Here is a 27679-nt window from a genome sequence, read left to right as displayed (position 1 = left end):
ACAGCAAGTCAGTAGAGATGCTGAGACAATCCTGGAAAGTAACTAAGTAGATTTACTCAAGGTCAACGTTCGGGTGAACAAAACCCTTTTTACTCCATAACATTTATCTGATCTGCAGATACAGGTCAGGTTGTTACATGAAAACATTGATGACACTGAACTGTTACCACTGTTTCTCCAACCTTTTTAGCTGCTAAAGAGTGCATTTCTCATCAAATGTTAAAATAACAAGCGGGACAATTTAAATAGCTACTGAAATTAGACTAAGATATGTTACACAGAGGCGTGCTCTGAAACCACCCATATTCAGGAAATCTGTGCCTTTAAAGATAATTACTTAAAATACATTCGTGAGGATAAGCAATACAATAGCAACCACACAATTAAGGTTGAAAAATCACTGGATTTTGTATTATCTGTAATTTCACACACAGTACCAGAGGGATTAGAATCCATTAATCATGATCCTCAAAATTTACAGTGTTACCTTTATGGAAGGAATCACACTAAAGTGCTTTGACTTTTAGCATGAATTCACTGAGTTTAACAAAAGGATTGTCTGACTGTTGAGGAATTACAGCCTTTTTTTATTCACAAATTCTTTCCTCGGTAATAAAAAGGTCTTGGAAAGTCAAGAACACTGTTGAGGAGTTAGATTTTAGATGTCACTTTGAAGTCTACAATCAAGAGATGTATTCATGAATACAGAAGGTTTACAAGCCAATGAAAAGTAATGGTTTCACGAACAAGAAGACCAGGTTAAAGTTTGCCAGAAATGATCTGAACAAACCGGCACAGTTGGGAGAAAAATTCTTTAGACGGAAGAAACCAAGAAGGAAAGAAACAGCTCATGATCCAAACCATAACACAGCATCTGTCTAACAAGATGGAGGCAGCGTTATGGCATCGGGACCTATGTCTGCTAGTGGAACTAGCGTTTATAGATCATGTGACTGCCGATAGAAGTAGCAGGATGAATTGTTAAGTGCACATGGCTAAATCTGCAAAACCAATCAGACAGCACTTCACTGTACAGCTGGATAATGACCCAAAGCGTATTTCAAACGCAAAAGAGTTTCTCGAGGCAACGAAACTGGATAGTTTTAAGTTATTAAATACAAACCTGAAGGCAGAGAGACCTACAAACAAGCAGCAGCTGAAGGGAGCTTTAATAAAGATCTCAATCGATGAAACCACATGTAGTGATGTGGATTCTACACTTCAGGTTTGTATGTTTGTAAAACTCTTAAACAGTCAGTGCAATGCTTTTGTTAGGCACTTTAAATTAAAGCTGAAAGTCTGCACTTCAGTCACAGCTTGACTGTTTGATTTGAAACCGACTGTGGTGCACCGAGGCAAAACCACAAAGAAAAGTGTCAGTGTCCAAAAAACTTGTGGACCTAACTGTATGTGTCCACTGTGACACAGACAATACTGACAGAGGGTGGTTTAGTTTAAGTGAAGATAAGTGACCTGGTTTTTATTAAGAAAATGACTTGACAGTAGATAAAAAATGGATAAATAAAAAAGAGTCACTGTTACTTTTGATGCTCAAAGTAAATTCAGCCAATAACACTTTTGAGCTTTTATATTGTTTTCACTTGTGATTTTTTGCAAAGTGAAGGATCCGAGGACTCTGTCCCCCGCAGGAGGGCAAAGAGTTCGATGGAAGACTAGGTGGAGACGATGGGGTGGAGATGAGGGCAGCACTGGTGGACACATGGAAAAGAAGTGAGGGCAAAGAGGGGAAGATAAAGTCTGAAGCTAATTATATCCACAATGGAAGAAAAACAAGAGAGACGTCGAGAATGTGAGAGCAGAGACGTGTAATTATAGAGACGGGGTCATGAGAGCAGGGTGGGGTGGACCGCTTCACTCTGGGGGTCTAATTCCTCGTCTCATACTGTGTGTTTGTGTTTTCGTGTGTGTGCTCGTGTGTGTGTGTGTCTTTTGCACCTGAGGGCAGGGAGACGGTCGGCACTGGATAATATCCACAGAGACTTTTAAAATTCACAAATTAGCCACCGTGCCGTCACATCTCCCGCTCTCCTGTGCGCTCATTGATTCGAACACAGTGATGTCTTTTCTTTGTTGTTCAAGTCAAGAATCAATGTCTGTCGGGAGCTTGAGTGGTCAGATAACGTTTTATTTTACACTTCATTTAAGCGGGCGCAGCTCTGACGCACTGACCCCTTCCAGGTTTTGACCTTTTGTTGTAGCCTCTAAGAGGAATAACATGTTTGTCACATCTACTGTATGCGCTTTATCATTATGCAAACATGGAGCTGTGCTGCTGGAATAGTAATGGCATTGTTACTGTGGTTACCACCACTACTAATATATAGTGCAGGTGAGCTGACAGCCATCTAATCAAGCTTGTGCACTACTGCTGTCATGACAACCGTTAGCATGTTCATGTGTGAGAGTCAATAATTACTGGAGCTGGTGATGGGGCGAAGCAGCACATGTTCAAAGGCAGATTCTAAATATTAAAAGTTGTTTGAAACATTGAACAATTTCCTCCGGCAAATGTTTAATTATTAGTGAGTCTCATTATTTTGTGTCTGTTTTAATGTGCTTTCAGACTTAGGCTCATTTATTTAATTGCTGCATGCTGGCTTTACTTGCAATTTATGAGGTTGGACATGGGGGAAATATTAATATGTTGTGCTTTAGTATATTACGGTCCTCTATTTCTTTGGAAATAATTAAAGAAGGCAGCAAAAGATGATCAAATGGGTCAAATAATATAAATAATGTTGGAATCTAAATCATTAAAACACACCGTTAAAACAAATATATTTTACATTTTAATATTTTCCTCTAAACTATAACAGAAACATTTTTACTTTTCTCCTTAATAATAAATTGAAATCAGCTTCTCACTCTCTGGACATGCTGCATGCACAAGGACGTTCATCTATTATTATGCATGCTCATATGGAAAAAAATGCTAATATGGTAAACAAATGGAAATATTGCATGATAATAATGATATCTGTATAAATTATTAGATATTTGGCAATTTACAAATATATAGGAAAGCTAACATGTTGATGAGCTAAAGCAGCAGAAGACCACATTGAGTCCCTCACTCATCAGCTGAGAACAAGAGACTAAAGGTTCAATTTACACACGGGCTCACTATTTAGTATAACAATAAAAGAAGTATTGCCGAGTGATGAAGAGTCTCAATTTCTCCTGCAACAGTCAGATTGAGGTGTCAGAATTTCGCCTGAATGACATGAAAATATGGATCCATCCTGCCTCGTGTCAGCAGTTTAGACTGCGGGTGATGTAATGGCAGGGGGGGATATTTTTGGCACACTTTGGACCTCTTAGGGTGTTTTTACACCTGTAGTTTGTTTACTGCGGTCTGAATCAGTTGATAAGTTTGCAAACTTGTAGCTATTGCCTGTGATTTGGTTTGCATATACCAGATATTTTTCTGGGTATTGTCGCTGCCCATGTTTATCCCTTTATAACTACATGGAGGCAGCCAATCGTCTGCTGGTTGCCTCTGTGAGGAAAAGGCAACATGTAACAAAGCTCAAATAATCTCAAACTGGGGTCTTGAGCATGGCAATCAGTTCACTGCACTCAAATGGCCCACACAGTAACCAAATCTCAATCCAATAGAGCTTTGAGATGTGGTAGAACTGGAGATTTACATCGTGGATGTGCAGCCAATAAATGTGCAGCATCTGTGTGATGCTGTCACATCAATATGGACCAAACTCCCTGAGGAATATTTTCAGCACCTTGTTGAATCTATGAGATGAATAATTAAGGCCGATTTAAAGGCAACAGGGGGTCTAACCCAATACTAGCAAAGTGTACCTAATGAAGTAACTTTACGATATCATAGTTAGACTTAACTTTACGGGGTCTGGCTTTTATCATTATTTCTAAATAATTCCCACCTATGTTTCATGGAAATAACTATGCGTTGTCTCTAATTAAACAGAAAAGTGACTGTTTTAATTGGTATCCCTCTACTTAATTAATTCCTGTTAATTACATGCAAAACCAGTCATGCTAAACATGAAAAGATGTGAAATTGTAATAAATCTGTCTGCAGGCAAACAAACTAAACTAGCTTCCTTTTAAATTTGAAATTTGAAAAAGAACATGGCAAATAACACTCATTAATTAACATCCCACTAATGTTATGTGAAAATGAGTAGCTGCTCCATTGAGTTACCCTGTTGTTTTTTTTTCTGTGATTAAACAGAAAAGCTGAGTATGCTGTGATGGCGGAAGTCAAAAAGTGCCGAGCAAAATTAAATGTAAATGTACACGAATGTTTATTTCACTTGAAAAATGTGATTTATTATGGTAAGTGGAGGAGTTGGTGCATTTCAGTCAGACTGCACTGAATTATTTTATCTTTCAGTCAACTTTCTTTTCATTCAACACTTTTTTTTTTAAATTTGAAGATATGTATGAATAGATTATATGCAAAGTAAATGTATACACTTGAATATTTATGTGAATTAAAACCAACTTTTTTCAGAAAAAACCTTATTAGAAACTCAACAAGCGAAAATAACAGCCTGCCATCCAGCAACTGTTTCTTTTCATACTGCTGACCCAAAAAATAAAGATTGTTTTTTGTGTGTTTTTGTAGAAAAAATCACAAAAACCTGTTTGTTGTCTAAAATGATAAATGACATGACATTTTATCTGCAACAATGCCGAATGATTTCAGGAGACAAATGAAAACACTGTATGTCGGAAAATAACATTGTCTTCCACAGTGTGTGTCAGAACTGCGTGTGCATGTACGCTGGCATGCGTGTGTTCGTGTGTGTGTGTGTGTGTGTGTGTGTGTGTGTGTGTGTGTGTGTGTGTGTGTGTGTGTGTGTGTGTGTGTGTGTGTGTCAGCTCTGAGGGGAAATTCCTCTCTCAGGGCTGGGAGTTTTTCCTGTCGTAGAGCTGTGTTTGTACAGCCTGGCTTTGTCGGGATATCCTATCCTGCCCATGTCTGAGAGAAAGAGAGGGAGGGAGGGATGGAGGGAGGGATGAAGGGGGCACTGATAAGGGCGAGGGAGGATGAGAGGTGTGGAGAGTCAGGACGAGAAGCTGGAGGGAACAAATAAGAAGTGGAGCAGTGAAATGGACAGCTAAGGATGGCAAACATTTTTAAACCTTTATTTAATAGAATTTGTCATGCATTGACGTAACATAGTCCACTTTAATCCTCAGCTTTCCGGTGTGAGGCTGCAGGCGAAGGGACTGTGCGAGACGACCAGACAGCCTGCAGCCTGAGGGAAGGGCCGATCTATCATCCAGACTAATTCTGCTGTTTTGATGTTGTCTTGCTTTTGGGAAACCCCGGTTCTCTCCAGCTATGCTAGACTCAAACATTTGGACATGTGACAATCAGAAAGAACATGCAGAGATACCGGGCTCAGATGTTTCAGAGAGGCTCGGTACAGTGAGTGAAAGACGGGAAGTGGTTTGGATAGAGGGACAGGGAAATAGGAGCAATTCCTTAGATGGACTGAATGTAGAGGAAATCGAATATCTCCCGTCTGTTCACAGGAAAACACACTGAACCACAGTTTAAGCATGCACTGAGACTTAAAGACAAAATCTTTGTCTGTCTTGTTCTGGTTATATTTAGGGAGGATGAGCTAAAATGAAATCCGAGATCCTACCAGGGGATGCAATAAAGTGCAAATCACAGAACTGTTTTAAAATCTCAGGTCACAATCTTCAGTGAAGATGAGAGAACAGCAAGAGAAACACAATAGAAACAAGAAATTAAACACACGGGGTCAAGACTTGAAATTCTTAGTCAATCAGGTTTTCATTTAAATCTGACTTTTATCTCAACAGCTGATTATTTCTTCCAAAGAGAGATAAAGGTCGTTTTAGGATATAAAACGGGAGTCAAACTAAGAAGGGAGACCGGCTATTTCTCAGGCACAGAAATTTGTAAAAAGAAATGGTACTGATATTAAATTTAGGTGAGTTATGTCAAGGAGAAATATACATGAGAAGAAAAAAATGTCTTTAATTTTTCTTTCCTTCTCGGTATACAGCATAAAATAGACAGAGGGAACAAGACCTGGAAGTCAAGAAAATTGTACCTATTTTAATTAGTCTAAATGCCTCCAATGTATTTCATTATTGGCTGGGGAAGGACATTGTTAGTTTAGACAAAGCAACACTGACAGAATAAAAGATGAATGTAGCCACGGCGACATCACCCCGTGGTCTGTGAAATCCTGTTTTGAAGACTCCTAATGAGAATTTTCATCATTGCAAGTCAATGAACATACCCCAGACAATCCTTCATTCGAAACTTAGATTGACAAAAATTTATATAATTGGCTTAACAATATGATAACAAATGAGTAACTGAGACCATAAATTCAATAGTATTCAATTCTCTGTACAGAGAGTACCATTTCCCCATAAACGTCTATTCTAACTTAGTGAGCAACTTAATATTATGTGGGAAACTTGCCACAATTAATTGTCAGGAGTAAGAACTGCAAAACAGGAGTGTTTGCAGTTGTTAAAGGAAAGACACTGTAATGTTGTTGTACATACAATGACAGTAAATAATTTCAACTTTAAAATAACAAAGGCTAACAGAAGCTAACAGTAGCTAACATAGACAAAAACAGCAGAATGCAGATTTATTGCTATGCTAAACTCCAACAGCATGAGTAATGATGGGAAGCCAATACATTGTTAGCTAAAGCTAAAAGTTAGAATGCTTTAGATATGATATCAAGTCAAAACTCTTTTGAGTCAGATATATATATTTGAGGTAATCTTGCCTTTAGGACTTTCTGCCCTGCTTTTTTTGCTAATTACCTAGCTTTTAGCTCCTTTCTATAAAATAATCGTTTACATATTCACCTTATAAGCTGAAGATCACTAGTTTGATCTCAGGAGGAGACATAAAGAGCAAAAATCCTATATAGTAATATTTAGTTTTTGTAAAGTTAAATTAAGTTTAGGAGTTGACAAGGACAAGGACTAATGAGAAGGACTCTTATAAAAAACAGGATGACATAGGGAAGGCAAGACTAATAAATTAAACTACAAGTAATCTAATAAAATTAATTTTAAGTACTAACAGAAGCTAGAATAATAAAATAATATATATATATTTAAAAAAAAACTCAAATTAAATATGGACATACAGATATCAAGGTGAAGCTAAATAAAATCAGAAAACTATAATCAGTAACCTAACTGAGTCACGGGTACAAAAAAACGACCCAACATCAAAATAATTTATAGAAACAAGGAAAACCAAAGAACTCCCATAACAAACCCAAAAACCATTACAGTCAGGCATGTTTCACAAACAGAGACATCAGCATATTTTATTTAAGACTATTACTATTAGAAAAACACAAAGGAGTTAAGCACATGATCCAGGCTGACAGAAGCACAGCTGCTACATACAAAAAGAAGTATGTGAATGTGTGTGAGAGAGAGAGTGAGCGAGGAAAAGTGCAGCACAAATTCAAACTGGCAAGTGTGATGACGTACATGCAAATTTCAGATCAACAATAGCAACAGGTCAGTAAGTTCAAGGCTCGTGTGCTCTGTTTTAGGATTGCTGCAAAAAAACTTTAAATCATTTTACAGGTAAAATCAGTCATTTTTTGAGGGTTTTTTAAAATGGAAAAAACTATTTTGTACTAATAAATATATGTGGCTTAATATATCATTACATCTTCCAACTAACTGATGTATTATCATAATAACCTTAACGCTAAACAATATCCATCTAATGTTAGGATTTCATACTTTCTATCTGATAAGCAGTTTGACAATGCTAGATCCACTTCAAATAAAGTTTTACTAATGCCTCTTTATAGCAGCTAACAGAGGCTAACAGTAGCTAGTGGTGGCAAAATCAGTGGTTAACAGAGGCTAACAACATATAATAGTGGCAAAACAGCAAAGAGAGGCTAACAGAGACTAACAGAGACTAACAGCAGCTACAAAGAAGCTAATAGTGACAAAAACTGTCGCTAACAGAAGTTAACAGCAGTAAAAACAGCCCCTAACAGAGGCTAACAGAGAATCAAACAGGAGTGCTCAACAACTCACTTCAGTATCCCTGTCATTGGACAGAAATTAGCATCACTGACTTGTACTGGAATTCTTTCACATAGTTTTTCAGCCTTCTCCAGAGTAAAGACATGGATATTTATAGATAAGGTTAACAGCAGAGTGACAGTCTACACTCTCCAATGAATGATGGCCAAAGTTATTTGTCCTACAGTGACCACCATAGCTAGGATTACGCTCTCTATTTGGGAAGGTTAAAATCTAGTACTGTGATTTTACCGCCTGTAATTTTAAAATTGTTAAGCTCTCTTACTGTTGTGAGAGCAGATGACTCATTCAGGAATGGTGTCATTATTTTCCAAATGCCTAATTTCATGTGTTTTGAGTCATTCCTATCAACTGTCCACATCTCAAAAGCCTGAGAATCTCTGATTTTTCTGAGAAAATTCCAGGGTGATGATATAAATGGTAAATGGCCTGTATTTGTATAGCGCTTTGCTAGTCCCTAAGGACCTTCCGATTACAAGGCAAACTCCCAACTCTTGAGCCACGATCGCCCCATATACATCTTAACAGGAAAACTGTGAAATTTTAGCACTCTACTGTTATTAGTTTGTTTATAAAAAACTATGCTCTTGTGGTAAAGTCAGGTGCCTTTTCAAGCTTTTCTTAAACAGAATTTTCTCTAGAGTCATTTTCAAATAGATATGTCTATATCAATCTATATCTATAATTTCTTCAGGTATATCATTCACAGGCCAAATACCTGCTGCCTTGATTTCAGGCATATGGAATTTCAAGAGTGTAGCTGAAGTTCAGCATCAAATAATGTGAGCATGAATTAGCTTGAAACAAAAGTAGAGGGTTAAAGCTTGTATCACAGATTTCCATATATGAGGTGTACATTATACTGCAACACTACAGTATAGTGTCACATCAGATGACTGGTCTTAAAGACAGTGTGTGTGTGTGTGTGTGTGTGTGTGTGTGTGTGTGTGTGTGTGTGTGTGTGTGTGTGTGTGTGTGTTTATATAAGTTTATTGTGATATTCCAAAGAAATCACACCATCATGAGCAAAACATTTTTTAATAGCAAACAAATAATGGTAGAGCTAAAATCTGGCAGTTTTTCTGTTAAGACATGCATCATCACCCTGGAATTTTCTCAGGGAAATCAGAAATGGTCGCGCTAGCTTGTGCGATGTAGGCAAGACAAGAATCACTAAGAAGTGAATCACCTCCATAACACTGAAAAAAAAGCTGTTTGCTTGGTTCCTTATCTTGCTTCTTTATCTTGTTAACCTGATATGCTTATATGCATTTTATCATCATCATAAATATGCAGCTTTTCCTGAAGACTCCAGGAGGTTGATTTGAAAAGTCACTTGTAGGTCCTAACATGAGGCTTCTTTGTTTAGCTGTGGGTTTCTTTGGTGTTGTTGTCGTTGTTTGTGGATTTTCTTTGCTTGATTGATTTCGCCTGTGTTACATCATAAACATGTTATATCATATATAAATCATATAAATCATGGTAATGTTGGTCTCAGGACAACAGACACTTTGAAATGGAACATGTTTTTCTTTTCCTGTTTCTAAACACACACACACACACATCTTGTCCATTTGCCAGTTCCTGCTATCATCACTTTGGTCATAATCACCACAGGCCGCACAAACATTATATTAAAAGGTTGTTTGTGTAGGGATAAAATAAAAATATCACTTTTGTTTGTGTTGTTTGTGTTTTTGGTTTTTTTTTTGTTGGGGTAGGAGGTTACTTTTCTCGATCCTGGCCCCTAACAGCTTTAGTCTTTGCGACATCTTCACCAAGTTTCTGTGGCGTGACTGTGCATGTTTTGGAAAGACAGTTAGGAAGTTTATATTGCTGTGATAATATGAATCCCTACGGACACAATTGTTTTAGCTGTTGTGACTTTAACTTGGCAACCATGGTTAGTTTGACCCTTGCTGGCTGCCATAAAGAACAACAGACCTCAGTGCAGATACACCCTTCCTTTATCAGAGCCTGGATTATAAGTTTGGATGCATGCAATTGTGGGAGGTGAGGGTGTGTGCTTTGCAGGCAAGTGAATAAGTTTTTGTCATAGCGTTGGAGCGAGAGTGTTGGCAAAAAAAAGTGCATGGAAGGAAGGGTGAGGGAGGAGGGAGGGTGATTGTAAAGATGATAAGGCTGAGGGGGTGTGTGAAAACGCTACCAGTGCATTTTATAGGAGTGGACAGTTCATCACAGTTGTCTTCCTAGTCTCAAAGCTCCACCTCCAGCATCATTTTTTTTTATCAAACTGCTGCTGCAAAGATGTGTCAACCTTATCTTCTGGGCAGTGCTGAAGAGCAACCAAGTGCATTTGCTTAGTTTCACTTGAATATTAAGTTTTGAGGTAGTTCATTAGCTTCATGCTGCCATAATTGATCTTTATGTAGGCTATAATTTGTTTTTTGTTTTTAAATAAATAAAATAAATAAATAAATAAATAAATAAATAAAAATAATTACTATAACCTGCAAAGGGTGACCAAGAGATTGTGTGAAAATTACCCACAACAGTTCAAAACCAAAACAAAAGTATTCACCACTTTGAAAAAATGAAAATAGTTGTCACAGGCTGGGTCTCCGACCCAGCACTCTGAGTTTTCTTTGTATTTTTGTGGCCTTGTTTCTGGCCCTCCGTCCTGGGCCCCCGCCGCCCGCCCTTGGTGGGTTGTTGTGGTTTTGTTTTCTGGGTGTTTTCGGGCGTCTGGAATCCGCCCTTGAGGGGGGGGCTCTGTCACAGGCTGGGTCTCCGACCCAGCACTCTGAGTTTTCTTTGTATTTTTTGATATGTTATTAGTTTGTGTTATTTCCTATTTTGCCTTTAGTTTAGGCAGTTATTGGTTATTGTTCCTGGGTTTTCTATGTTTTGGGGTTTGGTATTTATTCATCACGTGTTGGGTCTGTTGTGTTGTCATGTTTAGTTGTTAGTATTTCCTGTTTTATTTTGACAGTGTCATGTGTTCTTTGTTCATTGTATTTAGCTTTCTCTCCTGGTCCTGTCATTAGGTTTATGTCTGTCAGCTGTTCCCCCATGTGTCCCCACTTCCCCTGATCACCTCATGTCTGTATTTAAGCTTTTTGTTTTCTTCATGCCATTGTCGGTTCGTCTGTTTATCTCACCAGGGTCACAGTTTTAGTCATGGTCTTAGCCTGTTTACCTCACCTCAGTCATAGTTCTAGTTTTCATCTGTTATGTATTATTAGTCTTAGTCATGGTCTTTGTTTATTATTTTTCCACCACAGTCATAGTTTAGGTTTTGGTCTCAGTACCATTTAGTATTTTGTTTCTTAGTGTTTTGCCTGTTTGTTTTTGGTCTCTTGGTTCATTTCCCTGCCGTCATCGCATTAAAGGTTCACCTTTCTGTTAATCATTACAATTCCTCGTCATCATCTGCTTTTGGGTCCTGTTTCCACACACATCGGCGCACCCCGCCGTGACAATAGTGTTTCTATACAAAGACTGAAGCACAAATTCCTTGGACAGGCTGCACCACATAGGAAGCCACATTAATTTTTTGTTGTTGTTGTTGTTTCAAATAAGTTCAAGAAGATGTACCTGTTTGTAAACATTATTGTGCTGTAAAGTTGGACTTTTTAACATCAGAGTCAATGGGGACTGATGCACTTTTGGCACCTGCCTCCAGTGGCCAATAACGGAACTGCAGTTTTTGACACTTCCTGGCTGGCTTCATTTTTCAGTCCTGTAGGTTGCTGCTTTGATAGTAGTTTGTTCCACACAGAGTGTGACCACAAAAACACGCATGCCCATAAAGTGCAAACAATACTTGTTACCATATACAGAAAATGCGTCTATTTTAAATCCCAAAGAGATTCCATCCAAGCTGTAGTACCCAGAGTGTGCCTGTGCAGGTGGGAGAGGACATACAAACTCCACACAGAGAGGCTTCAGATAGATTGAGGATTTGAACCCAGGACCTTCTTACTGTTATGTAGTGGTGCTAACCACTGTGATAGACTTGACTACACTATTTAAACAGGGAAAGAAAACATGACTTTGTTTTTTCCTTTTATTCAAACTGAATGAGATAAAGGAAGCATTTTCATCGGTTTCAGCTCTTCTGTTTTAGCCATCATAGCAGAATAAACCCGTCTCACCTTTACAGCTACAGCAAGAAAGGCAAAAGCCCCCTTATAGGTGATTAACACAACTGGCCCAGAAAGGACTGACATAAAGCACGGTCCTCTGAACAGACATATAACAAACAATAACCAGATGTATTTAATGAATGCCTTTTCCCTGTGCAGCTGTGAGTTATAAGATAGCTCCCTGAACTGGCACTCTGTCACTGAAACCCCGTAATATAAATGAATTTAAATGATTGTCGCTGGAGCCTTGGCTCTTACACATTGCTGGCTCGGTATAAACACTCCAATAATGTCATATAAAAACACATAATAACATAATAAGAGAAATTTTGCTGTGGAATGGATACTTTTATTGTTAATATTTTAAGCACCATTTGCTGATAAAACTGTGTGTGTGTGTGTGTGTGTGTGTGTGTGTGTGTGTGCAGGATATCTAGTTGTGGAAAAAGTACACAACTGTAACGGTATTTCACTTAAGCTGAGGATGTGATTCATTCTTCCAGCACGGATCTTGTATGGAATTAATTTCATAAAAAGTCGTCTCAAGATCCAACAGTGTAGCTGTGAGCTGTAATTCATGAATACCAAACATTGCTTCAGGTGAGAGTTTTAAGCCAAAGCCTAATGAGTCCAGCTGGTCCATCTGTGGGTTACCCACTATCTCCCAGGCTTAATGAACTGCCCGTGAGCCCTCTGCAGCCCAGCACATCTCATTAGCGCCACGACATCCAAGTATAGTGTGTGGGAGTTCACCCACTTACTCAACTACCATTTCTTATCATATCACATCAGTTCTTTTGTCTTCTCCTTTAATCATCTCTCTTGTATCATCATCCGTTTGGTTTCACCTCCCTCTGACCTTTCTTCCATCTTCCTCCGGGCGTATATCTGAATCAGAGAAACTCCAGGACGCCTACAAATTATAATTATTCTACCACAGTGGCGTTTTTCCCCTGCTGTACCTTTCTGTGCCCTTTTCTTTACATATCCCCCAAGTAATTATCCTCCCTTCCCCTTTTCTCTGTCCTTTTCTCTATCTGTACCATCATTTGGTTCACCTTTTCCTCCCCTCTCAAACACACTGGATGCTCATCCTCTTGAAACAAATTCCTGACTCAGTGCTTTCCGCTGCACAATTTTCGCTCCCCTAACATTTTGCGCCTTCATTGCAACCCTTCATCTTCTCCTCTGCTCTTCAAATGTGCCTCTATCTGCCTCGGATGTTTTTGGGCCGACCTACCGCACTTAACCTCTCCCTCACTCGGTCACCTCCGGTGCCCATCACCTGCTTCCCATCCATTTGTCCTGCAGCACCTCACTTCCCACTCCCCACCCGGGCAGTGCTGTCCCTCAGCAAAGACGTGACCACACATTCATGTAACCCTTTAGAAGAACCTTACCCACAATGCACATGGTGGAGCGATTTGCATGACAGGCAGTGGTGCATTTCGCAGAGGGAGGGATCGGCCGGTGAATGTACAGAGATAGAGAAACCCATAAAGGGAGCGAGAAGAACTGTAATGTTGGTTTGAATTATTCATAGCTGGTCTATAGGACGAATAAATGCATCAGGAAAGGGGAAGACACAAGGAAGAGCACCTGTTATCTATCCAGAGTGTGTATCTCTGTAAGCCCAAAGTCATGTATGCTCTAGTCCTCTGCTACTGCACTATGAGATAAGAGTATATAGGCTGGCTATGTGTCCACTTAAAGCTCTGAATTTAATTAAAGTGTATTACTAAAGCTAGAAAAAAAGGGTGCACGTAACAGTCATTGAAGCGCCACACTGACTCCACTACAGTTATTACATTTATATCAGGCCAGACACCAGAATGGAGTGAAGTGATCAGCCTCACATGAAGTCAATGACAGTCATTTCATCTTCCCCATCAGGTCTTGTTTTTGTAATGAGCGAGTTTGTGCCTGAGGTTGCCAATAATCCTTTCCATTTTTCAGCATTCATAGCCTACTCAGCAAACCCATGTTTACACCGATGCATTTGTTTCTAGGACTGTTTAATCGTGAAAGCTAAATCCTGATAAAGACCAAAATGACACAAATTTCTTGGATTAAATTTGAAATTGAAAATTGTGAGCTAAAACATGTTCGAAAGTCTGAGAAAAGAGCCTGGAAGGAAGGAGAGAACAATTTCTTTGTGTAATTTAATTTATTTTATTTTTTTTAAAAACCCTCTGCATGTCATCACACTGACTGTGTTGTTTCTGTGTTTTTTTCCCCACAGAAGTCGTTCTCACTGGTGTTGGAGGCTCTGGATTATGACAATGACACATCGAGTTCAGTCGAAGGTGTGTTTGCACATACTTGCGTTCCTTTTTATTCATGTGTAGTCAGGAATGTAAATAAAAGGGGGGCTGAATTAAATAACAATAAACAGAAGGAAAGTTGTGAGGGTGTTATTATTCCCCTCATCCTCACACATGTCATGTTTTGAGGTTTGAAGCTAGAGAGCCTTTGTAAGATATACCGTCATCGCTTCAAACACCATTAAAGTGTTGAAGGTAAGTGACACGTTTAAAAAATGGAGCCGTCTTTACTGCATTTCCAGCTTTATCTTATCAAGAAAAGAGTTACTTGTGAGTTTAAATATTAACAATCAACAGTTTTATAGAGGAAAACAACACGGGTGCTTGTTTATGAGCGTTTGCTGTCTGACATGATGAAACAATGTGAAAATATCCTTTGTGTCTTAATGTCTGTGATCTAACGAGTTTAGTGGGCCTTTTATCCAGACCCTTTAATTTCCTGCTCATCTCAGTGCTGTTCCTCCTCATAATCGGGAAAAGCTCCGTGACAGGGAATGTGAGCGGCATGCTATAAAAAGCAACACACATACACACACAAGCACAGCCAGACAGATGTTTCTGTGCCTTCCTCATTCCTGTCATGCCACAATCCTTCCTTTGAGGGACCACTGCACTGCGGTCTCTCAACCTCGGTGCTACCCAGAACATGGCTGATAGGATGAGAAACTTTTCACCTCACATTTCTCTTTCGCCTTCCGTCTCTCCTTCGCTCTGCCCTCCAGCGACGCTCTTACATCTTGTTTGCATTATCTTCCGTTTCCACCTGAGCTCCTGACAGCCCTTACATTGGGCCTAAAGCTGTTCACTAGGCTGACAGCTTAGCTCAGCCCAAACAGAGGCGTTCGGTAGCAGTCTGAATGGACTTAGCGGGCCGTGCTGCAAATCAGAAAGGATTACCGAGCATAACTGTACCTTCTGAAACGGTTCTTGGAAATACCAAGAAAATGTGATGTGCTATGAGCACAGACGGTGTGACCTTCACAGAGTTTTCTTCAAATAAAATGTAGCTTAAGTGTTAATGTGCAGGGGCGTACCTTGATCTGTTAAAGGATAATTCCCGTTGGTTACAACTTTGGTCTTTGGCCTTTATGTTTTTGTTGAGTATACTGACAAGTAACCGTTTAGATAAGGAAACACGATGGTATCACAGCAATGAAATGAGATCAGTCAGACTATAAAACTTCATACATGCCTGCAGTAGTTCACAGTAAGTAGGTAATATGCAGCAGGTTTTGGCACCTTTATTTGGTTTTATTTAGTTTCTTTCAGTCGTTTTACATATTCTCTATCCCGTTTTATGTTTATTTTGAAGGACACAGTCTTTTATTTAACTTTATTGCACGACACAGACATATAGACCTGATGGAAACACCTGTCACTACAACAGTGAAAATCGAATAAACAGCAAACTGCAGCCTCCTGAGCAATCATCAAGATGAGTAAACGCGCTCTGTAATAACCAATAATTTAATGGAGGCTGGAAATTTTGCAACACCAGGCTGCATCAGCTTTAACTCATAAGTCAGTGACTGAATGTTTACACAAAGTACGATTTCACAACAACATACAGGATAATATACTCAGAAAATAAACATGTCATTAAGTACATAAAGAAAAAATGAAAAGGCCTGCGTTGATCTTTTGGGCCTTGCAGTTCTTGTAACATCTCATTTCTGCAGTGCTGCCATTTCCCCAGATTTCAAAGGGTTTTCTAGTCAACAAAAAATGTATTATTTAATTCTTGAACTAAATTTTCCTGCTCAGAAGTTTTGCAAAAGTGCCTTTGTTACTGCGTTACTGCCACCAGGGCAATAGCACAGAGAAAACAGTTTCTCACATGCTGTTGGATGTTTTGTGTACGCACCAAACATCAACCTCCGGGGCTTTAAATAAAGCTACAGCCTTCATAACACAGTTACAGTGCAGTTTGTTTATAACTCACTAATTAAGGCTTAAAGTTAGGAGCAGGTCTGCTTTAACTGACAGATGGACGCTGACACAGGCTGCTGCTTTTCCCAATTTGCGCTAATTAGTCACTGAACTAGATTTCTTAATCGTGTTTGTGCCTTTAATGAAATAATCTGAGGAAATAACTTGTATAAATCTGCGCTTCACTTTTGGAGAGTCAAATTCCATCCATCCATACATTCGTGCATTTTCTGCCACTGTCTGCCACAAAAAAACCAACATGGCTGTTGTCAAAATCCTAAATTTGAAGCTTTAAAACAGGGCTTCTGTACCAAATGCTTATAGTAACTACGTTCATCTCTTCCCCCTCACAGAACAAAAACCCCACAGGGACATTTGTAACTTTCTCAGCGAAATGTTTCAGTAAATATGAATCATCTTAAAATGTTTTTTTTCCCATGTTCTCCTTCTGCTCCCGTATTCATTGGGTGATTTTGACAGCATACTTGCTGCTGTGCTCCCCCGTGTTTCAGCTGTACTGATGTTACACCCACAGCCACAAAACTGCGAAAGCGGAATTCAATATTAGAAGCATTATAATCTCGACCAGCTTGTCACCAAAGTTCAAGACACATGTTTAGACTTAGTCCCCCATCCATGTGAGAATAGTTTCACTGGGAGTTTATACTAGAATGAAAACTGAAAATAAACATAGAAATGTCATGAGAACCCATGCACATCAAATTAAAAAAAACCTTCAGCTGATCTATTGGCTTCCACAAGGCTATTGATTCAAAATGAAGTCACAGGGAGGTGTTTTCTCTCCTGCAGTGTTTTCTCACCATTGTCAAGGGCAAGCACTTCACAGCTAATACAAGACAGTAGGGGGACAATCTCCAGAGACAAGAAAACGAGCTTTTTTTTAAAACTCCCTGCAGATACAATCTCTGTTTCTCTGCTGCTTATGTTTCTATAAAGTGTGATTTCAGGAAGAGCTCAGGGCTTCTTGTTTCAGCTGTTCTGCCATCAATCTTTCTGTCTCTTGCTCTCTCTCTTTTTTTAGGATGCCCATTAGCACCAGCCAGAGAGGCTATTCTTCCTGGGGTCCTCCACACCCCTCACATATTATTGTACCATCTTCTCTAATCACGTTACTGCGAAAATTGGGCTCTGTTACACACCTTCCCTGCTGTGCTGAATGATAATTCGCTTACTTCTATTTCTTTTCTGGAAGAGAAATGGTGATGATGAAATTAACCCCCGGCCATGCCAGAGTCATAAAATAATGAAAAACCCACAATGCACTGCAGTAGCATAATGAGTGTTTGTGAAACGGGGCCCTCGAGTTTGACTACAGGCGACGGCAGAGGAATCGAGCAGCGGCCGAGCTAACAGTCCGCTCAACGTCCGCTCTGTTCCCATCCCATTTTTTATGCTAAAACACAGACACAGACACACACACACACACACACACACCAACCACTGTGTATCCCTGTTTTCATTCCTTTGGGTCAAACCGCAGTGATCTCATCTCTCCATCAGGCAGTTTGTTATGCGTGTGTCCTAATAGCTGCTTCCCTTCCTCTTTGACTCTGTTTGCCTCTGGCAGAATCTCTCTCTCACACACACACATGCACACACTCGCACATTCTGTACACTCAGTCTCTCTTCACTGCTGACATACTTCCAATGAGGCTTCCTGTTCTGTCCTCCTATCATGCAATCTTTGCCTGTATCCTCACTAGCATCTCATAGATACACACATGGCATATACACTGAAACAACACACAGACACACTCACACCTATTCTGAGTACTGTGTGTCTGTTAACACCCTGTCAGAGAGCAATGAAAGTGACTTGGGGATACCAGTGCCTCTGGGAAATCCTCTCCGGGGTCAGGAGCAGCAGCCACTGCCCCACTGTTGCCCTGGGGCTTGTCTGGTCCTCTCTCTGCATCTCCCCCTCCTCTCCAATAGCTAATCAAATGTTAAAGAGCTGCCTCATAGGGATGATCCCTTGGATATTTGTGGTGTCTCACAGCTCTGCAGAGCATTTTAGAGCCTCATTGTTTTTATCAATCCCACAAATTCCAACATCCAGTGGTTTTCTTTTGTTGTTGTTTTTTTTTGTTTTTTTGGTGAAATAGCTCTCATAAATCACCTGTACACAACCTGCTCGGCACAAAATGGCAAGCACTAAAGTTAGTGATGCACTGGTGGGTAACTTGTCACATTAAACAGCTAAAAAAACAGATATTTTTCTTAGTGGGTGATGGAAAAAGAGCCAGACTCCATATGATGGTAATGTTGCTCCATAACTGCTCGATGTGTTAACAGGCGACTATTTGATTGAACTCGTGCCATATCAGCTTTGATGCTAATAATGTTAAGGAGTGTTTAGATTTATCTACTGAATGTGGACACAGTTCCTCCTTCCCCAGATGTTTGGCACCCTTTGATTTCCCAGTGTCAGAACAGCAAACAAAAGAAAGTATTTCTTCCTTCCTTCCTCCCTCAGGTCAGTTGATCGAGCGAATCCTGCTCTCCTCCATGCTGAACCCCGGTGAACAGTGGCAGACTTACCGTTACCACGGACGCTCTTTCAGCCTGGAGTACCGACTTCGTTTCCGCTGTCACTCCAACTACTACGGACCCTTCTGCAACAAGTTCTGCCGAGCCCGCAATGACTTCGTCGGCCACTTCAACTGCGACCAAAGCGGCTCCAAGGTCTGCATGGAGGGCTGGACGGGGCCAGAGTGCAAAATAGGTAAGAAAAGGAACACAAAGGAGTCCACTGGTGTTTCCTCAAAGTTGTGCATTTGTTTGTGTGTGTATGTGTTTTTAAAAATCCAGTATTTGTCACTACCTCATTCAAATATTAACACATAATCATTTTCTTCCTTCAATCCTCAACAAGACAATGTTTTTGCCAAAAATGCTCCCTTAAATACTAAGTAGGTATTACTGTTACCATCAACAATGGTAACAATTAAGTTATCCAGTAACAGGGGTACAGCATTAGAAAAATAAACCCAGGCTTAATGTTTGCTGCGATGGATTACACTACTAAAGCCTGTACTGGTGGGAAAAAAAACCCTTCAGATTCCTCAACACACAAACATATTTTGTAAACTGCCCAGATCAAAGAAGTCAACTAAAAATATTGGAGTCTGTCTCACACACACCCTGTGCAGGTTTGCCAGTTAATCACAGGGTCACAAAGACCCTTACTTCCACTTCAGAATCACTAATAATCTAACACACGTATCTTTGGAGTCTAGCAGGACTTATAAAAAGAAAAAAAATCCCACACAGATACAGGTTAGATCATGCAATCTTGACACAGAAAGGTCCCACCCAGCCAGGAGATACAAACACAGAGCCTTCTTGACCTAACCTGAAGTTAATCAAATTTTTCTTGAGATCGTCTTTGTTTTCCTGTCTAACTTTAGTCTTTGAAACTATTTAAAACTATTATTGTGATTAAGGTTTTGTGGATATGTCATCTAAATATTCACACACAGCTTTAATAGCAATCTACAAGGTGAGAACAGGCCTCATTAATAAGGAATAACCGCACACGTGCTTGTCTTAGTGTTAAAAAGACTTCAGGCCATTACACGGTTGCTCTCTGAAACAGTCCATCAGCAAAGACACGCTGGCTACCTTCTGTGGTGAGGGTGTGGAGGATTATTTTGTGTGACTCATCAACTGAGCGCCCTCACTCTGTGACCTCGGAGCGCTGCCATCATGTTGCAGCGGTTGAACTGAGTGAATGGAGGAAGCCAGAGTGGAAACCATGGGAACCCTGAAGGACACAGAGCTAGTTTAAGGACATCCTGCAACCCTGCCCATCTCACCCCTTTCTCACTTCATCTGACTTCCTCCTCGACACGACACTGATTGGACTGCAGGAAGGCAGGAAGCTCGCTCTGTTACCCCCTGCAGGTTACTGTTGATGATGAAGTTCAGGGCGTTTTCAGGGTTAATTAAAGGCATTTTTGACCCTGATATGATGTGGCAGATACTCTGACGCCATACACGCGTCTACTCCATAAAAAAACATTGTGTCATGGTATGATTCCAACCGTGTTTTGTTTTTTTGGCTTTGCAGCGGTGTGCAGGCAGGGCTGTCATCAAACCCACGGCTCTTGCGATGTACCTGGAGAATGCAAGTAAGTGTATACTTGTACCGATATAGAAAATTGGAAATATGAAATATTATTTTGACTGTTACAATATAAAAATTGAGTAATGAAAACTTTAGTCAATACCAGAAGATGACAAAAAATGTGATTTTATATGAGCAGGTTAACTTTTTAAACCTAACCCTTCAGTCATTCATTCATAAATGGCCAGCCAAATTAATGGGAGTTTTTCTTTTAATATACACTAACCTTATGTTCAAAGCATTCTGGTTGGAACAAACAGCCAATCAGGAGAAAGGTGACTTAAATATGATGAATTGAGGGACTCTACCAAGTTCAATCCAAAAATAATGCACAAAGCTGTAAATACACAAACTTAGTTCCCCTGTAAGTCCAGCAGTAGTGTTGTGGGTGTAGATTTAGTGAAGCTATTACATTAGAGGGATCTATTCTCTTTACAGATAAATTAACTTCAGTTGTAAAGTGGGGCTGAATGTACACTATATCTACAAAACCTAAGGGGCCACCTACATTGCATTACACCTGCAGGAGCTGCTTGGCTATGCCATGAAGATCCTGGTGCTCAGTTTTTACACCCAGAGAAAGTCTGGAGCTCTGTTGTTGAGCCAGCTGTAGACTGACTCTACAGCTGGTGACCCCGCTCTGTAACTTTATGTGACTTTCTACTTTGTGACTGAGTCACTGTGCTCCTTAAAAGCTTCCACTTTGCAATAATACCACTTACAGTTGATCGTGGAACAACTAGGAGGGAAGAAATTTCACAACCTGACTTGTTGCAACGACTGCATCCTATTACAGTAACACACTGGAATTCAGTGAGCTCAAAGTTTAAGAGGAGTGGCTCAACACTTTAGTCCATATTGATCTGCACACCAATGAGCTCCCACGTAAGGATTTAATTTGTGCTGTGCAGCATTTTCAAGTAACAGCTTCTTCCACAGAAGTCTAATGAAGCAAATAAAATCATCATCGAAACATCCCTCCAGGATTTCTATAACTATCATAGCAACAGCAGCTTCATAATACAGATAATGAGATTCGTGGTTGTTCCAATCTGCCTCTCTGCTCATGTTTTCTTCTTCTTTTTCTTTTAGGTGTCAATATGGCTGGAAGGGTCAGCTGTGCGACCAGTGTATGACGTTCCCAGGCTGTGTGTATGGGAGCTGCACTGAACCTTGGCAGTGTGTGTGCGACGTCAACTGGGGAGGACTGCTGTGTGATAAAGGTCCGACATGTGACCCACTCCTTTTCTGTAGTAGAGAAGAAGAAAGTGTTTATGTGCGAGCGAGGGGGTTTCCACCCTTTTTTTCCAGTATCTCAGATATGCAACTGGAGTCGTTGGTGTTTAGGATACTGCGCTGGCTTGTAGACACACAGAGTGATCAATCACTAGGTAAATTTAACCACACAGCGTAGCAGGCACTATGAAATTAAAACCAAGTAAAAGTTTAGACAGAAACTCTTGGAAAAAGCGAGCCGACTAACTCTCAGCTGTCCAGCTTTACTTCTACTCAGTGACCTTTTTGCACAGTTATACAGAATTCATGATTATTCATAATTATTAATCTTATTTCTCTTATTTCTTTATGTCATGCTAAAGATACTTACTGTGTCACCTTTTTAAATTTTTGATTGTTTTCTGTATATGAACTCGTAGGTTTACAAGAGTTTGGATTCAGCAACACACTGATGGATCCTTTGTTGTCCACAAGAGCTTCCAAAGACTCATTTAACATAAAAACACAGTAGAAGACTACATCATACGTAAAGATGAAAGTGCTCTGCCGTGTATTGTATGTTGACCAATAACTCATCCTGTCTGTGTGGCTCTGAGACAAAGAGAGAGGCATTGTGTGTGCAGTCTTAGTGAGGCGTGGTTCTTCACACTTCTCTCCATGCATGATCTTCTGTATAAGATAAGATAAAAGTCCCCGAGGATTTCGAGCGTCAGTATTTTCCCACCAAACTGTAGCAAAGTTCGCCCAGCATTATCCCAGCATATGACTCCTACCTCTGTCCCAGTGTGGGAGCCTAACCAGTGCCCACGGGACAGCGTATTGTGCAGGAGAAAGGTGATAGCCTTGGGTAAGGTGAACGTGAGCGGGGCTGGGCTGGCTGCTTTTAACTAGGTGGGGTCTTAAGCTGTTTCTGCGCATTCAGAAAGGCTCTGTAAAGAGCTGCAGTGAGACAAAGAGGCCTTGGGCACCGAGGAAATGATTAAAGACAATGGAGGAACAAGCCCTGCAGCTACTGGCCTGCACAGTCAGCCCACAGAACAGACCTGGATACACCAGGTCTGTGTGTGTGTGTGTGTGTGTGTGTGTGTGTGTGTGTGTGTGTGTGTGTGTGTGTGTGTGTGTGTGTGTGTGTGTGTGTGTGTGTGTTCGCTGGATGTTTACTTGAAATAAAGTCAGACTAAGGCATCCTCATTCATTTTTCTATTCGCCCCTATGTCACTTTGTTTTTGCTGTGAGCTAAAATCTAAAAACTAAACGCAGCTTTTTGTGGGTTCAGATCTAAACTACTGTGGCACCCATCAGCCCTGTAAAAACGGCGGGACCTGTACGAACACAGAGCCCAACGAGTATCAGTGTGAGTGCCAGGAAGGCTTCAGAGGACGCAACTGTGACATCGGTGAGTCAACGTCAACAAACAGCAAAAGTGCTCTCAGTAATGTTTGTTTACACAAATGTAAGAGATGCACAGAGATGGCCAAGACTACTGAGTGGCACAAGGAGGAAATATCATAAATTGTTGGAGTTATTTAGAAAATTCCTACTTATAAGTCGTCTTTACATGCACACATGTTAACCCCAGTGTAGCGTGTGACTCTACAAATTCATTCTTACTTCAACGTTTGTTTTCTAGTTTGTTTATATTATATTTGTATAAGCCATTCACATTTTTCCACAATATTGCTTGTCAAAGTTAATAACCGTTATGAGAGAAAAAAACTGCACCAGCTTTTCATTTACACTTTCCTCCCCTCCTTCCTCCCTTTAGTGGAACACGCGTGCTTGTCTTCCCCGTGTATGAACGGCGCGACCTGTGTGGAAGACCAAACAGGGTTCAGCTGCATCTGTAGCGAAGGCTGGACTGGACACACCTGCACAGATGGTGATTGTCGATGCTGCTCACATTCGTGTCTTACTGAGCTGAGGGGCTGGGGCGCTGTGAGATTGTCTGTGATTGGTTATTATTGGATCAAAGCCAGCGAGTGACTCTAATCAATGCAACAGAGGAAGTTAAATTAGCCTAAACATCTTTCCCTGTGTGTGTGTGTGTGTGTGTTTGTATTTGTATCACTAGAACAATCAAGACCCTCTGTTGGAGCACTTATAATCAGCGATTGCATTAATATAAGCAGAGGTGGCACTGTGAATTATTACATGTTTTTTTGTTTCTTTTTTTAATGGCAGTAATTTGAAGGTATTTATTATCAGGTCTTTTACTCATGTGAGCTTTTTCCCATGTAATGTGATTACTTTAATCGCATAATTGGGAATTTGTGGAGTGACATCCGGTTCTCTTGCGATGTGCGTGAAAGTTAAAAAATAAGAAGTAGCAAAGTGTCTGCCAAGTGAATGTAAGCTGAGACTGCTGCTAAACACAAAAACAATACACAGTTGTGTTCTGGATTGGTGTGGCATTGTTGTTCTTGGCCTTATGTGGATGTCAGTTTACTGTACAGTAGTCTGATGTTTTTCCTAAAAATATGCAAAGCCAGACTGTCTTTACTTTAATCGCACAAAGACAAGAGCAGCCTTTAAGGGCGCTGTGACATGCAGTCTCCTCTAACACATGCTGAAGCGTTTATTCAGACTCAGATTCTGCTGGATAAACACGACATCGGGCTTTCTCTGCTTCTCCAGGTGTCAAACACGAAGAATCAGCCTGGGAAAGACTCCAATCTGATCCACTGGATGGCTTTGGAAAATATAACGAATGGCATAAATTCTGAATTTTGTAATGTATTTTTAGATGTTTTACAGCTTTTTTCTATCGGTGAATTGCACCTCTTTTCCTTTTATCAAGATGGGACAGAAATGAAATGTTAAGTTAAACACCTTTACAGTGAGAGAAAGGGGACTTTTACTAGTCCAGCCCATTTCAGATCAAAGTGGCCTCACAATGTAAAATGAGTTTGACAACCTTGAGTTTAGAGGCACAGGTTTGGAGAAATATGAAGGATATAGTCAATTCAACTCAAAATTAGCACAGTAGCACATTTTAAACAACCACAGGTGGCCAAAATCCTATGAAAGATATACAAAACATACACTGTGTAGAATAGTTGTTAATTAAACAATTACAAATACTTAATTTAAAAAAAAAATTTTTTTTTAAATATTTTGATTTTACCTGTCTGTGGCTTGTTACAGCTGTGTGTTAGAGCTCAGTTTCATTTAAACGTAATCATTGTGACATGCAAATCAGGACAAGATGTAATTCTGCAATAGGGGTGCTGGTTTAGGTCACTCAGCTTACCCATATGTTGTAAAGCTAACACAGAGGCTCAGGTTTGCAGCTGGTCTCATTCCCAGCTTTCCCGTTATCTCGCCACTATTTTATTAACTCCATACAAAGGCTAAAAAGCACAAAAATATGAGAGCAAAAGCCATTCTGACATAAATGACAAAAGACAAATCCATTTTCAAATCTGTGCTCTGTTAGCTATAATTACAGCGGTGTGAAATGGACTTGGCAGCAAAAAAGGAGTAAGAATATAAAAAAAGATATTCATGTTCTGCATCAACCGAATGCACATAACTTCACTGCAGGGCTCCTTTCAGTGAGGCTAGTAGGATACATCTCAGGAGGGTGCCTGTTATCTATTTCGTGCTTACAGCATGTTGTCTGGAAAATAATTAGCCCAGTGAAAACCCAAACTCTGGTCTCCGGTTGTGTGGTTAGCGCAAGTTACCATGGTGAAAATAGAGGTGCCCCCCCCCCCCCCTCTGATCTCCCATAAACACAGTTTTTCTTTTTCTTTTTGTGAGTATGAAAGATGTCAAATCATTAAACGTAGCGGTTCATCCTTATATTCAGACACTGTCCCCCTTAAAAGAAAGACAGGCGGAGATATCTCCACTAACAATCACAAGTATGCATCAAGCTCAGAAATGCTGGATTGTATAGTTCCCATGATCCCAATCCTGTAATCTGGGCTTTCTCTGATGTTATCAGGGGATTTTTTTATTTTTTTGGGGGGGGGGGGGGGGGGGTTTGGGGTTATTTTTTTTGGGTTTATTTTTTCACTCATTATAGAAAGTTCCTTCACAGGCACAGATGACCTGATGCCTCTTTGAATTGCTTAACATCATGGTTTGGTGTAATACAAGTAAACCACACTTAAATATGTCTGTTTGTAGGTTAAATGTTTTAAAGACTGCGTTAGTTCCCGCTCACTCAGCCGCATACATTTTTTGATCTGCACGCGGCTAAAGGTCAAGCTGAGCAGAGCTGTCAGAACAGTCTGGGTTTCTTGGTCGTGTGGTCTGCAGTGTGTGTGTGTGTGTGTGTGTGTGTGTGTGGGTGGGTGGGTGGGTGTGCGTGACGGCAGGTGAGATTGGATCACACGGGTTATGGTCTTTCAGAGCTGTCTGTAAACAAGAACAGTTCCACATCCTCAGCTTTCACCTTGTGCAGGATAAACAGCGCTGTGGCATGTAAACAATTCAGCAGAAAGCATTTTTATCAAAGAGTGAGAGCAGAGGGATGAACGGGGGAATAAAAGTTTTGTTTATTTTTGCTCTTGTTGTTTGTTGCTCGCTTGATTAACAGTCAGAGAGGCGGCCTATCTCTGCAGGCTATGTGTTGTGCGGGGGGGGGGACTCTCCAGGGAACATACAGCAAGAAGATTGTTAGGCTTGCAAGGAATGACAACCAAAACCACAACATAGCTTTGTTTACAGACTAGATTTATATATATAACCAATATTAATTAAAGGCTTCTTTGTTTGTTATGAATTCTCCGTCTCATTTTTGGAGATGTGCCGCTAACTTGGCAGGATTATTGTTGTTCGGGGTCAGGAAAATGGAAAATGGTTCTTCTGTAGGGTTAGGTAAATGAAAAAAGGTTATGAGAGAGACAGAGATATACACCACAGAGATATGCATGGGAAACGTTATGATGCCCTCTTTAAGTTATGCATGGTTAACCCCTAAGTGGGGAGCTTCTCTTTGTTTGAATGTGATGTTTTTCCTGTTTTAAATTCCTTGTCAGATGGGTAGAACCACACATGGCAGCCTCATTTTTATTTCTGTCCAACCCCCGGCTTTGCCATCCTTTCCCTTATTCAAATGCACTCCTTCCTTCCTCCTCTTTGGGAAAGATTTGAGATGATTGTATTCATCACTGTTTGCACAGAAACCAGAGCAGCAGAAAGAACAAAAACACGAAAGCATCCAAGCTTCCTCACACCAATACTACCCTTCAGATCACACATGCACAAGCTGGCTCCTTAATGTTCTCACTCACGCTCCTGTCACACAGGCCAGTAAGTTCATATATATTATTCTCTGTTTGTCTTCTCAGCGGTGAAGCAGTGTGATCGCAGCCCCTGTGGCCATGGAGCAACGTGTGAAGAAGCTCCTGGAGGTTATCGCTGCCTCTGTCCACCTGGATGGACCGGCAGGACGTGCCAGCTGGGTCAGTGGGTCATCGTATGCCTGCTCTTCTTTATCTTACTATAATACAACAAATTACTCTCTGTCTGCAAACTCCTCCCACACAATCAGGAGCTAAGCAATCAAACTTGGCACACAGGTATATCTTAGGCCCTTGAAGGTTCTTATCTATCCCGCCTACATGTTGCCTAGAAACCACATACCAATGGGCTAAAATTCCCTTTTCTTTAGCATTTATGCACCTCTATGTGTTTTTAGCTGCTGCCTTATCTGCCAAGGAGTCCTCAGAGCAGATTGATCTGCTTCTTTGATTTGACAAAGATTTTATTCATGGCAGAACCCTCCCTGTTTATCCGGGCCCACTTTGCATGTAAGGTGAATGTGTTGACCGCGACACCACAGCATCTCTGCACCTACAACACCTTAAAAAAAGCCACTGTAC

The 27679-nt window shown here is 40.4% G+C and overlaps 1 protein-coding gene across 1 annotated transcript in view; it reads left to right on the top strand.

The window, feature by feature from the left end:
* LOC113036523 (uncharacterized) overlaps positions 1-27679 on the top strand; it is a 61501-nt gene that overhangs the window by 24684 nt on the left and 9138 nt on the right. Inside the window, exons 3-9 of the mRNA XM_026192923.2 lie at positions 14449-14512; positions 18957-19205; positions 20553-20613; positions 21702-21832; positions 23122-23241; positions 23611-23724; positions 27146-27259. Of these exons, the coding sequence (XP_026048708.2) occupies positions 14449-14512; positions 18957-19205; positions 20553-20613; positions 21702-21832; positions 23122-23241; positions 23611-23724; positions 27146-27259 (853 nt within the window). The remainder of the gene's footprint in view (positions 1-14448; positions 14513-18956; positions 19206-20552; positions 20614-21701; positions 21833-23121; positions 23242-23610; positions 23725-27145; positions 27260-27679) is intronic.

Source organism: Astatotilapia calliptera, chromosome 14, assembly GCF_964374335.1.
Source record: "Astatotilapia calliptera chromosome 14, fAstCal68.1, whole genome shotgun sequence".
In the NCBI taxonomy this organism is placed as follows: Eukaryota; Metazoa; Chordata; class Actinopteri; order Cichliformes; family Cichlidae; genus Astatotilapia; species Astatotilapia calliptera.
This window is presented reverse-complemented; position numbering and strand designations above follow the sequence as displayed.